This window comes from Drosophila sulfurigaster, chromosome 2L, assembly GCF_023558435.1.
Source record: "Drosophila sulfurigaster albostrigata strain 15112-1811.04 chromosome 2L, ASM2355843v2, whole genome shotgun sequence".
In the NCBI taxonomy this organism is placed as follows: Eukaryota; Metazoa; Arthropoda; class Insecta; order Diptera; family Drosophilidae; genus Drosophila; species Drosophila sulfurigaster.
The window spans coordinates 7,467,973-7,483,191 of NC_084881.1; the positions used below are offsets into that span (position 1 = coordinate 7,467,973).

A 15,219-nucleotide genomic window follows, 5' to 3' on the forward strand; every position below is an offset into this window, starting at 1 on the left:
AAATAAAAATGCGGAAAGTACAAATTATGCAGCAATTTCATTTTGATATTTTGCGGCCGAAAAACTGAAACAGAAACTGGATGAAAGGCTGTTAATGTAAATGACGGCCAGCCAGCAAAAGTAGCCAACGAGAAGCGAGAAACGAGAAGCAGGAAAAACGTAAAAGAAAACTTTTAATAACGTCTCTCAAAAGACACATTTTTGCGGGTCTTTCTGTTGTCCCGCAGACCCCACAACCAAATATATACTTACGACCAGCAAGACAGCAGACAGACAGAAAGTGAGACACAGTAAACCCAAGCGGAAACTCTTGTTCACACTTCATTTGCAATTCTGAGTGCGGTTTCTTTTGTTCCACTAGAACAACGAGTATGCGCGCAGGGCGACTCGGCTGGGCCTAATTATTATTTTCACGAATTCAAGTTTGTGATTTGCGCGCTAAGGACTTTCAGTTCGTCCTTGCTTTGATGGCCGTCACTTGATGTAAATTATGTTTATGCTTGCATTCTTTTAGGCATATCCTTCGTACCCAAGCCTAAACTTCTCCTTTCAACCCTGCTGCCTTCAATAAAGCACCATTAATTTTTATGTGCAGTCTGCTGGCTTTGCTTTGAACTTCACTCTCTGGCTCTTGGATAAACTTAATGGTCCAGTTAAGACTGTTATGGTCAAAGTTTTCTCCATATTTTGTCAGAGATGTGCTGTAATTTGCTGGACATTTTGAGATGTGACTTCACCATTCAAAGTAAAGAGTACTAGAAATTAATGAGAAGTAGTAGAGTGTTATTGATTAAGTACAAAAAATAAACTAATGAAGTCATTACAATTTAGATAATAAAAATTGTAGAAGTTATTTAACAAATTCTTTTGTAAGAAAAAACCACAACTTAATACGCATTTTGGTGGCTTTGGTTAACAATCTGGTATGTTTTGCATTTTGTGATATATTTTGATTGCGGTACTATTTCAATATTGTAAATATAGTCCTTGGTAAATTTTTGTGTTTTATGTTATTATTAATTCGGTATATTTTAAGAATAATAACGCACTGTTTTACTTTTATTCAAAATCGGTAGCGAGCACACTCGACTGCAGATTTGTTACATCTTTTATAATAGTTTATAAGGTTCTCTAAACAAAATATACCAACCCAAATCAAATGTAATTTTTCAAACGTTTCTGTTCCAAACTTTGAGGTAATTTATAACAATGAAACTTCAATTTAGGAATCGTTTAATGCATTTTCATAGACAAGCCTTATTCCAACTTTGAAGTACATACGAGTGTGCCCCACATATGCTGATAAACATATTATGTTAACCGACTTTACGTGTTATAGCTGAAAAAAGCGACGCAATGTCTGTCTGTCTGCCTGTCTGCGAGAGTGTCTGGGCCATTGTCTGGCTGTCGACATATCTTAATTCCCATAACCAGCAAAAGTCTGCATGAATTTCAAATTCAATTTGGCGCATTTTACATAATTTATTAAACAAAAGGCTCGACAGCAAACAGCAACACCAACAGCAACAAAAGCAACAACACACAAAACGTTTTATTGCCCGAGCGACGCGTCGCTTGTTCGCATGGTCTGAGTGTGTGTGAGTGTATATATGTATGTGTAGGCTGAGCAGGCCTTTTACATAAATAATTTAGGTGTGAAGATTATATGGTTGCGATATGGTTAAAATTGTTGACAACTTAATTTGTGAAGTGGTTGCGGTGGCCGGAAATGGAGGCAGTAAATGGCCGCCTCCTAGCGAGCGTAGGTGCTGCTACCACAGAATACTTGGTCAGGCCTAGAAAGGGACAGCAAAACAGAGTAAGAGAAAGAAAGAGAGAGAGAGAGCAAGAGAAAGGATGAGAAGGAGAAGTCGAGTGAGAGACAGACTGGCATCCGAGTGTGTTCGCATTACAAATTGTAATTTAAATGCGCGTTGAAAATAATTTATGAGCCAGCTGGCAAACAAAAGAGTCACGCAACGCATGCGGCGCACACGGCGTATACTTAATCTGAAAGACAGCTGAAAACGGATAAAACACAGCAATGAGACGACAGCCACTTCGCTGAACTCCAAATTGAATTATTGAAAAATTAAAATACTTAAAATTGTGCCAGCATTGTTGGCGCTCGATTCGCTTCGCTTCATTGCAAGACTGTATGAAATATCACATGAGTAATGCACGACACGCACTGCAATTATCCCAAGCGTAGCCCACTTGCCGTGCAATGCCGCGAAACCTCTACCTTTAATTGCCGGCATCGGTTTGTTAATTGCTACATAATTGTTTGAAATAAATTTACTTACCTTACGTTGCAGCGCCGTAAAAGACATTGCTGCCAAGCGCTGACATGGCGTATGAGTAATGTCCTGTAAAATGACACTCTCCCTCTATCTCACTCGCGCTGCTACCTCCGCGTAATTTGCATTTTGCATTTTGAGCAATTGAGCATTTAATGGAGATTGAGCATTGTTGACTGTTCAACGGAGTGTGAGTGTAAATTGAGAGAGCGACTATTGCATGATTAATTCAGTTATCGAATGCACTGGAGATTTGGGTGTCGTACAGTTTGGGGGAGACAAATGACTTTCTGAGTCTTGACATTGCTTGTTTAAGTGGCTTCTAACATAAAGTTTTAAATATGTAGTGTGGATGCAGCTTGGCCCAAATAAACATTGAACTCTTTGGCCAAAACTCAGACTCGGAACGTTTTACCGTCAAGTTGATTTAAAAGTCATAAAACACTTTACGCTTCAATTCAACGCCTCAGAGCTATGCCATGAATACTGAATACACCGAGCACGATGCTGGTGGCTAGAGAATCACATTTACAGCGATTTGCAGATATGCAGGCGCTGTGCATTTGTCACAATCATTTATTAATATGTTAAACACAGTCTAAACGTAGCCGCAGCAACAGCTGCCAACTGCCAACTGCCAGGTGCCGAGCTGCCAAGTTTGCCAGCCAGCTAGCAGTAGAAAGTTGCACCTTCGAGTCCCTCAGCCACTGCAGAGCGTTCAACAGGAGCTAACCGTTGCAAGAGGACTTCAAGTTGAAGCTGTCAAGCACGTAGCATAATTCATGAAAGTGAGAAAGTGTCGAGCAGCAGCAGCAACAGCAGCAGCTGCCGTCGTCATCTCTGTATTACCGCCCACCTCCCGCCCCTTGGTCATGTTGTTATATTTTATGTTTTCGCTCACTTTCTGACACATTTTCGCACATATTTTGTCTTGCTACCCTCTTGCAAAATGTTGAGCTGGGTATTTAGTTTCATAAAGATTTATCACTTATTTATTTAATGAATAGAAATAAATATATAAAAAATGAATATTTGTTTTAATAAGTATGTCAAATTTCAAGTATTACTACAATTAGTTTTACAAATTTTATTGAATAGTATTTTATTTAAATGTTAAATTAAAAATTTTTTTTTCGACTAGAATTTATATCATATACATATTTATATTATTTATTTAATTTTTATTATTATTATTAACAAACATAACAAAACATAGTTTTTAAATAACATTAACATTTCACTGACACACTTCTTCTACAGAGGTTAAAAGAAGAGCATTTCAAAAGCGGTTATTTTCGATAAACTGCAAGCTTGCAAAATGGACAAGACTTTCCTTGGTATTTTATAAAATGCCTTATGAATAATGGGTTTTGGTATTAGGTGGTTGGCTGATTTTGCATTTACATTTTGTTGCAATGCCGTTGGCTCAATTTAATTAAACTTCTTAATGAGTTCTCCATCGCAGCTCAATCAATCAAGATCCGTGAATTGAGCTATTAAATGCACGCTGCTTTTGTCCTACAAGCGATTACATTGTCAGAGGGGAGCGAAAGAGAAAGAGGAAAGACTCAGGCGACAGAAGTGGGCAAGTTGCCAGCAAATTCTTCCTCAATGAAGTTCGAAATACTTGAAGCGAAAAAAAGGCAGCCACAGTTGCCCAACTGCTGAGATTGCAGCTGCAGCTGCAGCTTGTAAAACAAAAGCATTCAGTCTCTACTTATATGTGTAACATAGCTCTGAATCTGAATCTGAGAGCTGAGTCCCTTAGTTCGAGTTCGAGTTCATTTGTTTGCCAAGCTGCCAACTTGGCAAAGTGCATTTTGCCGCAGCCAAAATTTGTTTTGCGGTTTTGCATATAAATATCTGAAGCAACACACACGCGATGTGGACGATCTCTTCTCCACCATACACTTTACACCATACCTTGGTTATTTTGTGCTCTGTTCTGTTGTGCTTGCATTTAATATTATCTGGTAAGCATTTACTCTACTGTGTGTGTTGGTTATTCTCTTCTCCTTCTTCTACTATTTGCGACACGTGTGCATGCTGTGAAAAAATTTCATTGCATACTTTTGGGCTGCAGTTTCACTTCCCTCGCGTTGTACATATTATTATTATTATTATTGTGGCTGCTGCTGTGCAGTCTGAGCTTGGCAAAAGTAAACAATTTGCATAAAATATTTCATATGCTGCATCCCTTTTGTGACTGCCATGTAAATTATGTCAGTAGTTTTCTGCTGGATAACTTCCGGTATTACAACTTAAGTAAATCCCTTAACTTGTTGTCTGAAAAAAATACTTTGATTCACGGCCTACACATTGTCTGCTTTTTTAATTGAAAACTAAATTAACCAAATTCATTTATGAAAATTAGAAATATTTATGAATAAATTAAAATCGAATTAAGTTCAGCAAATCAAAGTAAGTTTTAATAAATAAGAGTTAAATCAATTTTAATTTATACCTTTAACACAAACTAAATTCAATTGAATTAAATAGCTGTTACATCACACTTGCATTTAATGAGCGTTGTGTTGTCTTTAATGTAAATAAAATCCGAGTTTAATACGAACATATCTGGACAGGTTGCCAACACAGCAGCCAGCACAGAGCCCACAGAGCCCCGAAGTCATTTAATTGCATAATGACCCAGAGCTGGCATTTAATCAGCTCGTTTGTCAACAAAGTGCATATATAATTGCCAGCTGCAGAGAGATACACAGAGCGATACATATAGTTAGAGACAGAGAAAGGCAGAACTAGGTTGGGGGAAAGCGAATCGTGTCAAAGCTGAGACATCACTGCTAAACTAATTACGTATACGTAATGTAATTATGAGTTACAGCTGATTAAGTAACTGACAATCGTCAGCAGCATATGATGAGTAGAAAGCCTAGCAGAACGCTGCTCAACTCAAAGCCGATTCTCCTTTAAGTGACAACTTACTTGTACAGCTGAGGAAATTCTACTCTACGTTCTTGGGGATAATAATGACCAGACCATAAGCAATAACGAGGTGCACATTTGGTAAATGAAACCCGAAAAGCTGGCCCCAAATATTTGTTGACATATTGCGGGTTTAAAATGATTTGTGTAGGCCCCCAGGCGACAGCGACGGCGATGGCGATGGCGACCAATCCCCGCGAATTAAACAAATACATTTGAATAATGGCAAGCAATCAGCAAACAAAACCAGAAGACTGATTGCTGGCAATAAAAATGGACCATAAAAAGCGATAACATCATATTTATAAGCGGCCACTCTCTCGTCCAGCTCAAGCACAAGCACAAGCACAAACTCAACAAGCAGCCGCAATTCGACATCGAAGCAAAACAAAAGACGCACACGGACCTCGGTCTGTGGCCGCAGTCTGGGAAACATCTCTATTCCCATGCTCCCCATGCTTCGCATAGCTCCCGGAGGCTCTCTCAGGAGTAAGCGTTGAAAGCGATTATATGCGTAAATATAAAAATGGCGAAAAGACAAATAAACGACAATAAACGGGCAGGCGTGTAAGGCGAATAAACCGAAAGTAGCTCCAACAAAAACAGAGAGTACAAAAAATGGCCAGCAAAAAATATGGGCCCATAAAAAAGGGAAACCAAAAAAGACAACAAGGGTCAAGGCGTCCAAAAACAGTGGGCCAAATTGGAAAATTCACTTAGAAAAAAGTTAAAAAATAAATATGAATTTTTATTTTGATAAATAATTTTTTCTGAATTTTATTTGTTTCTATATAATTCGGTACACACTATAAATAAATTAAATTTAATTTTATTAATTTTTGTGATACTAATTTTTGAAATGTAGCGAATTAGAATTAGTGCAAGCATTAACTTTATTATTTCTATCAAATTTAAAGTATTTTATATCAAATTTAAAAATAGTTATTTTAAAATAAATCCATGCATTGTTTTACCGAATAATTTTGATCTCCGTCCTACTGTACTCAGCTTAGTCAACCTGGAGGAAAGACGCTCTCAAGCCGAGTAGCCAGAACGTTTGCCACATGATTCTCCCTTTTTCTTTTTCCGTTTTTGGCTGTTTGTGAATCTTCTTTATGTTGACCATTCGGTTTGTGCAAGCGACCGAGATTAGATCCTGGGGTTTTCAAGGTGGACGCCGTTATGCCAATGCATTGCCTTTGCCTCACGGCAGTCGCACAGGCACAGACAACAATGATTTGTCTTTTGTGGGCAGTCGCGTAAATGTTGACGACTCATTTTAATGCCGACAAAGACGTGCAGATTTGCATTTGCAATGTTTGATGTTGCTGTTGATGTTCAGCTGCTCATGCTCGGCCATTTGAATGTTAAGCGGCCCATAAATTTTGCTATAAAACTGGAACTCCGCTTTAAATAGCACATCGAGGCACCTAAAAGTATGCCGTCAATTTGTGTTTACTCGCTTGAAACAAGGGAGAAAAAATGCGCAGTCAAATTTGCTTTGGCGCCGCCTTTTTTTGGCTACTTTTTTTCAGTCCTGTTCAGTCTCATACCAAATAGAGGCAGCTCATTGAAACTGGCTGGCACTTTTCAGCGCTTTTTGTGTTTGCACAAAGTCGAAAGCCAACGCGATGGCGTTGGCAATGGCGATGGCGTTGCGAAGCCTTCGTCGAGCCTGATAAATTGAATGGTCAGCAATGCTACGTTCGCTCGCATAAAGAGGCCAATTCAGGTCCTGACCTGACGTTAGCTCTTCTGAAGCCCTTCGCTTAGATGAGGTAAACAAAATTTGTGCGCCAGATCATGGACGAGTCGCGGACGTGGCGTTGACTGATTGCCAGACTGAAGTCCGGCCATGTGTGGGGTCTGAAGAGCACTCAACTAGGCAGCGGCGAACTGATTGACAGTTTATTTTGCTGTTAATTTTTGTTATCACTAAATCAATACAATTCATAATATTCAAATATCCAACAAAACCTTTTTTGTTGTATTACATTTTTGTGAGTATTTTCAATTTAATTAAAATACTTTAGTGAGCTTTACTGCTTTCAAAATTTTTTAAGTTTTTGGACAAGCAATGTATTTAATTAGTTTAGTAGCGAGATGATAACAATTTATGTAGCACATTTTGTCACCGTCTTCTGGAATTTCGCAAATGAAATCACAGACAATTCGGAATGTCAAGCTGCAAAGCTGATGAACAACTACTCATTAAATTGCAGCTTGACGCGCTTCGAAAAGCAAAAAAAAAAACAGAAAACAAAAAAAAACAACTTTTGAATTGCAAAAAGCTGCAAATGCAATCGTGACAGGTGAAATTGAAAGAAGGGTCTTCTTCGTAGACAGAAAAACAAAAAATAAACGCTGTGTTCCAAAACTACACGAAAAACGTGCTAAAACGTAAATCAACAGCGAAAATCGTGTTGAGCATTTTTCGTTGTCCAAAAAAAAGCAACGAGTGAAAGAAAATCAGAGAAGGAAAAAGGAAGAAGTGAAAAGCATAAACAGTAGTTGCTGGGCACAAGAAGGAACGGGATTGTGGGATTGACTCAAAGTTGAAAAGTGGCAAAAGTCCGAAGGGGATTGGAAAGTGGACATGGCTTTGCTGCTGGCCAATGGCAAAAAGCGAGAAAGCGAGAAAGTGGGAAAGTGGGAAAATGCTGGCAACTTTTAAGCGCCTTTTGCAGTTGTCCTGCTGTCGGATTGAGAGCAGCTCCTGCTGCCTGCCATTCGCCACCTGTCACCTGCCAACTGCCGCATGCCGCATGCCTTCTGACTCCTGACGCCCAGATGTCTGACGCTCGACTTTGCAAACGTAATTCAATATGCAATGCCGTGTTAAAAGCTGTAAAAATGCTTAAGCGTTTTTCAATTTAGCAGTTTTATTTTACGAACATTCTACACATTGACCGAAATGAGATTTGCAGCTAACTCAAATTTCTCAAACGCGTTGGGAACATTTACAAAACGGATGTTGCCAAAGAGGGGAGAATGTAATATGAATTGACTTTATGAGCGGAGCTTGACTAACGTTCGAGAATCTAGTGCAAAATTCTCAGGGTTATTACTAAATGCAAATAGAAATACAAAGACAAAAAACAACTAAAACTTTGTTTCTTTTATCACAATATAGCACATTGTATACAGAGAGATAAATCTATAGCCGAGAATACTTAAGCTAAATCTGCATTTAATTATGAATACATTTGCCTCTGGATACATTAAATTTTGATGAACTGTTGTGTTTCATAATTGGTTTAAAACAACTTAATATGTCCCAATCTCTGTAAGAATACATTTAATGTATTGCAATATAAATGTTATATTTATTCTTTTCAGAAATTTGTTAGCCAAAAAAACAAAAGTCCAAATCTCACAAACTATTCTCTGTAATATTCGAGTTTTTGTACTTTTCTCCCTGGTGAAAAGTGCAAACGCAGCAATTTGCTAGGAAAAACAATTAAACTTGAACTTTTGTCATAAAAAAGAAGCAAAAATAAAAGTGCAGTGTGAAAATCGTCGTATCAGCAAAAATAAAGTCCACTGTTGGCAAATGGGAATGGGAAATGGGAATAGGAAAGCAGGACTATGCCAAGCAGGACACATGGTGCAAAGTTTCAGTCCAAGTTTGCGCTAATTAATTTTTATTTATTACGTATACGAAAGGGCAGCCAAAATGTTTTCCCAATGAAATTATATGTCAAAAAGAGAAGAAGAAGAAGAAAAAAAAATGGGAAAATAATTAAATTTTCTAACTGCTTGCCACTTTCTCTTCCCGCAGGCAAACACTCTCGCGTGGATACACAGCAAACGGCACAGGAAGGTAATTAATACGGTGACTTTTAGTATAACTTTTGTGTATTCTTTTTTTTTTTTTTTTTTTTTTGGTGGGTTTCCCCCCGACGGGTCACTGCACTTTCACTGGGCACACTGTACGTATGCGCAATATGGCGCAGTGCACCAGGGAGTCAAAGAGAGTGCGGAAAGTGCGACAAAGTAATGTCAAAAGAATGCTCTAAAAATATGTGCAGCATTTTTCTTTTGCCATCGCTTTTGCTTTTATGAATGGGGACCACAAAGTCAAATGTGGGGCAAGCAAACTTTTAAGCAAATGAACTTTCCATTACCCTCCTCCTCCTCCCCGCACACCGATTAACCAACTTCGTTCCCCCCTCATTTTACACAGAAGCCGACATGCCACGTTTCGCTGAACCCATTGCCAATGTCACCGTGTCCATTGGACGAGACGCTCTACTTGCTTGCGTCGTGGAAAACCTCAAGGGCTACAAGGTGGCCTGGGTGCGTGTCGATACTCAGACGATACTCTCCATACATCACAATGTTATTTCGCAAAATAACCGCATAAGTTTGACCTACAATGATCATCGATCGGTAAGAAATGCTTGTCGTCTATTTAAGAAACATTCATTTAGAAATAATAGTAATTTTATTTTGTCTAATCTATAAAGTTATAAGAGATGTGTCGAATGCAATCATTCAGTCTCAAAGAAATACAGTTTTGATTCTGATTATTGTTTAACTATTTTAATATATAATACAAATTTTATAATTTTGATTCAAGCACTTTACTATTTACTTTCTTCATTTTAAATCCTTTTTGGTATATTTTTTAAGTCACGCGATATTTATCAGTGTAAAATCGAAACAAAGCTCACCTCAACACAAAATGATGATAAAAACGCAGGAAAAATCTTTGCAAATTGCACTACTGATTTTTGCAAATCATTCTTAAATTTTTGATGATTTTGATTTATAATTTGGTTGAAGTTTTTTCCACCTTTACTCTCGTTGCACATTCTTTGCTGTGGCATTCTCTGCTGACAAAAGTCTTTTATAGTATAATGTTTATTATTCTATGCAATAATCTAAGTATTGAACTTTTCAGTGGTATTTACACATTAAAGAGGTTGAAGAAACTGATCGCGGCTGGTACATGTGCCAGGTTAATACGGTAAGTTCGCTTTGTCGACTTTGTACACAGAAATTCTCATTCTTTCATTTGATTACAGGATCCCATGCGTTCGAGAAAGGGCTACCTTCAGGTGGTGGGTAAGTAGAGTCGCAACTCTTTGGCTATTGAACTGAAGTACTCACATTGTTTGGCTTGGTTTTGCTCTCGCAGTGCCGCCGATGATTGTCGAGGGCATGACCAGCAACGATATGGTAGTGAGAGAGGGTCAGAATGTCTCATTGATGTGCAAGGCGCGTGGCTATCCCGAGCCGTACGTCATGTGGCGCCGAGAGGATGGCGAGGAAATGCTAATTGGCGGAGAGCACGGTAAGTGGTTAGCGCATTGCATTCACCGTTCACGAACAATACCAGTTCAATTTGGCATTCGTTTTTCCCTTGTTCTTCAAATGCACAGTGAATGTCGTCGATGGAGAGCTGCTACACATTACCAAAGTGAGTCGACTCCATATGGCGGCTTATCTCTGCGTGGCATCCAACGGGGTCCCGCCATCGATTAGCAAACGGGTTCACTTGCGTGTCCAATGTAAGTACAAGAAACTTTCTACATTTTCAGGATTTTAAATGAAATTACAGTATCAATAAGCACAACTAAAATATATTAACGAAATGCAATTCTCGCAATTTAACATACACTGATGATTCGAAAGTGTGCCTTGAAATATTTTTGTACCACAATGGCTAAAATTTTATTTTCACCAATTTATAAATCAATATTTTTTTTATAAACTTTTCTTTAAAGGAACTCTTCGTTGCACTTGAAAACAACATCAGTTCGCAAAACTAGATGAAAGTAAATAACATATGTATTACTTTTAGAATTATCTTCAATTCAAAAGCCTCACATAAATAAGAGAGAAAGCTGCTCTCAGATACCAACTACCCACTTTCAATAAGAGCTAAACATTGCAGAATTTTTCTTAAATAATACAAAATTAATAACTGCGCTAAGTTTTCGATATGCGGTGGCGGATATAGGCGTTGCAACAATATAAAACTAACTTGATCTGCAAGAAACAATAACAGATGATGTCCAATAAAAAAATGATAGCTCTATCTATTACAGCTTTCGAAATCCAATATAAAAATCCTACCCTTCAAATCATGATTCGTAGAGTAACATACCAGCTTAAGTCCACAAGCATAAAAATCACAAAATGTTTATAAAATTGGTCTATTTCAATTTGAGCGAAGGATTTAAAAAGGTTTAATATTATATCAATTGAAAAAAGAAAACTTTACGTTTTTATTGTTTAACCGAAAATGTCAAGGGGCAAGCGAATTTCTTAAAACGATATCTCAGCAACCCCGAAGTACTTTAAAAGGTCAATCGATATGCGATTAAAAGTAATTCGAGCTGTTCGAAACTCAACGTAACAACAATCATACGACAATCTCATAACGAATTCCACGTGCCAACTTATACAATCCATTTAGGGGCAAAAGTTTTATGCAATATTTACGAGTATGTGCCGTTCCGTTCAGTTCCGTTTGTTCGAAGAGTGGAAAGCGTTCAGACAGACGCGTTGTTTAATGCGTAAAATACACAGAAACAAAGCTTTTCCCTCTCCCCACTCCCTACTATGACCATTTGGAGCACCTCGTGTTGCAGTTTTCGGGGCAATAACCGCAGCGTGTCCTCAACATTGGCACACAAAATGGGGCCTAAAGTTTTAGTGACGATGGTGCACGCACTTGGCCGAAAATCGACCAAAGCTGCAGTCACGTTAAATTAATTTACCAGTATGTAAGCGTGTGTGTGTTCGTGCTCGTGTACGTGTACGTGTGCGTGTGTGTGTATGTGTGTGTGCTCATTTCGAGTTGTTTGTGGGCGTTTTGTTTGTTTGTTTGTCAGCAGGTGTTATTTTGTGCCCCAGCGCAGTGTACGTGGTGAAAATGCGTTGCCAATGCCATCGCAGCTTTTGTTGTTACTGTCACACACACACACACACACACACACACACACACACACACAGATGCAAACACACGCGGAGACACACTCGCTTCAGCTGCTGTTGTTGCAACAAAAGCTATTTACACATACGGCCAGGCACAATCTCCACGCTTACAGGCGCACTTTTAATGACCGAATGCATTTTAATCCAAAAACAGTTTGCAAACTCACGTAAAATGCATGCGAAACTTGCTACCGAAAATCTGTAATGGAAAATGAAGCTCTATGGGATCGAGAGTCAACAAAATTAATGACTTTTAATTACTTACCGATCGAGATAATAAATGCGAAATCGCAACTCAGCGAATCCGTTTTAAACCAACTAAAAAACATTCTTCATCTTTAATCATTATTTTTGCGATTCCTTTTCTTTTAGTTCCGCCAATGCTTTCGATACCAAATCAATTGGAAGGCGCATACGTCGGTCAGGATGTGATGCTCGAATGTCATACGGAGGCGTATCCAGCATCAATTAACTATTGGACCACCGAACGCGGCGATATGATAATTTCAGGTAACTTCCACTTAAATGTTATTTAATCGAATCGAATCGAATCAATTGTGTGTTGTATTTTACCTCAGTCAAGCAATAATCGCCATTAAAAAGGCGACTCTTGATAAGAAGGGAAACGAATGAAAGAGAGCGACTTTTCAATGTAGCCACGTTTATTATCTGAAAAGCGATTGTAAATGAGCTTACTCTATAATGAAATTGCTGCCTGGCAGCGTCAAAGGGAGATGCGGAGACGGAGGCTCAGCAGCAGCATTCAGAAAACTGTCATGTAAAATGGCAAAAATTAAAATTCGCATCAGTGCGTGAACGAAAAAATAAGTTAAGCTGCTGCCATTGTAGCAGCAATCACAGCTGAATTCCCCTTCAGGCAAGCAACAAATACAAAGAAACAAGACAAGTGCAGTAACTTTTGCTGATCGACTAAAATATACTCCTTAATTTATTTTTGAATATTAAAAGTTAAGGCAGAAATGAAATATTACAACTTTAAGCTAAATGGAAGAAAATAATATTCAATGTTATCGTTCATTCAATTATCCTCATTACAGGATATAAAATCATCGCAGTCTATGAACTGCGAGCAATCGTTGTTGCTGATGCATTTTACTTTCTCTTGACTTTTTTGCATTACTCATACGCAATGAGTGACAGGCATTCGAAAAACTCGAACACACATCCATTCGCAAACTGTTGAGCTGTTAATGTCACATTGTGAGGCTACAAAGTAATTGTCTTTATTGGACAAGGTTTAACAATTGTCTCTTAAACAGAAGCCAGTAAAAGGATTTCAAGCGACAGTTTTACAATATAAAACTCTATAGTTTAGCATTTAATTTTCAATAATGAGTCATTTTTGCTTCCATCACCTTAAAAATGTATATTAATTTGAGCATTTTTCCCGTGTTTATTAAATCAAATATTCACTCGTATTAATTCCAACTTTGCATTAATATCGTAATCTGAATATGAGCGTCGCGGTAATATATAACAATCTGGCTATCACAAGGGATTAACCCTTTCAATGACGCTGCATATTTGCGGACAGCATTTCTGCAACAGAAATTCCTCCTCAATTCCTGTAATTGGAAATGGCACTGATTAAATTACAGAAAGTCCAATGATCAGTGACAAACAGACAAAGCATTTAATTAACCACCGAGATCGGAATGCAAACATAAATTAAATAGCATCGACATTGTCACAATGATAACTAATAACTAATAAATAATATTGTGTTGCTTTGGCAAATTGGCAAAAACATCAAAAAAGACTAAACACAAATGTGTTTTGTGTTACATATAAGAAAATGCCACAATTACAATCGCGTTGTGCTCTAAAATCAGTGAAATTATGGTCTGTCAGTGTGGCACAGTGGAAATGGCGAAAACATTATTTTGTAGCGGAAATTATATTAACATAATCACATTGGCAAATACATGCTCGAGAGTAGGCCAAGGGAGCTGAAGGCATCAATTCCGTATGTATGCAATAGTGCGTGAAGCGGAAAGTGCGTAAAAGCATGCAACAGTATGCAGCGCAACCAACAAAATGACCAGACCAGAGGCAACACAATATAATCCACGCATTTCGTCCAAATTGAAACGAAAATAATTGCCAATGCTGCACGATTGCTGAACAGGAATCTCCAAAATCAATATTTATGGCAGTAACAAAAACTATTGCATACTTTTAAGCAACAATAAAAAAACATCAAGGGAAATTATATACAGAAAAACATTGCATACTTTTAGATAAGCGAATAAAACCCGTTTACTAGAGCAAAACCATATTAGTGCAGCATAAAAACAGCGTTTAAATATCTTCTTATAAGCATTTTTATCACAGTTTGTTCTTTTACCCGAAAAATGAGTCATCAACTATAGATGTGCTCGCCTTTAAGTCTGGGGCTTTAGTAGCATTATTTTTATGCTTAAGTGCCATTTGTTTGTTCGATATGACATAGAGCGGAGAGAGAGCAGATACGCCAAATTACGGACAGGTATCAGGCTAGCAGAGACATTTCATATGCACACACGCACAGGCTAGACACACATGCATTCGCAAGCGGAGGCGGAGGCGGAGGCGGAGGTGTGGGGAGCAGGCAAATAAAACGCGAGTCTGATATCAGAAATCGCCAACGAGCATGATGCATGGCAAACAGACACCAAAAGTTTTGGGTAATAAATTTTAAGCGATTTCTGAGCGAAACGCGTAGAACTACAATGTGTGTTTATAGGATGTATTAGAAGAGGGCGGCAAGCAAAGACAGCGAAGAATTTTAAAGACATATGAATATCGGAAAATCACAAATTAAATATTTGAAAAGTAATTCAAATAAATTAATTCAATTTATATTTAAAATTGTTTTAATTTGTGAAATTTGATTATTATATTTTTTATAAATATAAAAATATTATAATAATTTATAATATGAAAAGCATCAGAATACTAAAGTAAAACATATCATTGCCCTTAAAGCAATGATTGAAAATAAATATCTGTACAATTTAGTTTG

At 37.8% G+C, this 15,219-nt stretch overlaps 1 protein-coding gene across 7 annotated transcripts in view; it reads left to right on the forward strand.

The window, feature by feature from the left end:
• LOC133844892 (lachesin) overlaps positions 1–15,219 on the forward strand; it is a 57,607-nt gene that overhangs the window by 31,072 nt on the left and 11,316 nt on the right. For 5 of the 7 annotated variants that reach the window (XR_009894650.1, XM_062279183.1, XM_062279176.1 and 2 more), the window contains exons 3-9: positions 9,028–9,069; positions 9,433–9,638; positions 10,153–10,218; positions 10,277–10,316; positions 10,390–10,545; positions 10,634–10,762; positions 12,567–12,704. Coding sequence is in view for 6 of the 7 variants with exons in the window: in XM_062279183.1 (XP_062135167.1) it covers positions 9,028–9,069; positions 9,433–9,638; positions 10,153–10,218; positions 10,277–10,316; positions 10,390–10,545; positions 10,634–10,762; positions 12,567–12,704 (777 nt within the window). In the remaining variant the exon portion in view is untranslated. Of the gene's footprint in view, positions 1–9,027; positions 9,070–9,432; positions 9,639–10,152; positions 10,219–10,276; positions 10,317–10,389; positions 10,546–10,633; positions 10,763–12,566; positions 12,705–12,772; positions 13,174–15,219 lie in introns of those variants that run through there. The other 2 variants (XM_062279211.1, XM_062279217.1) reach the window with 2 other exon arrangements.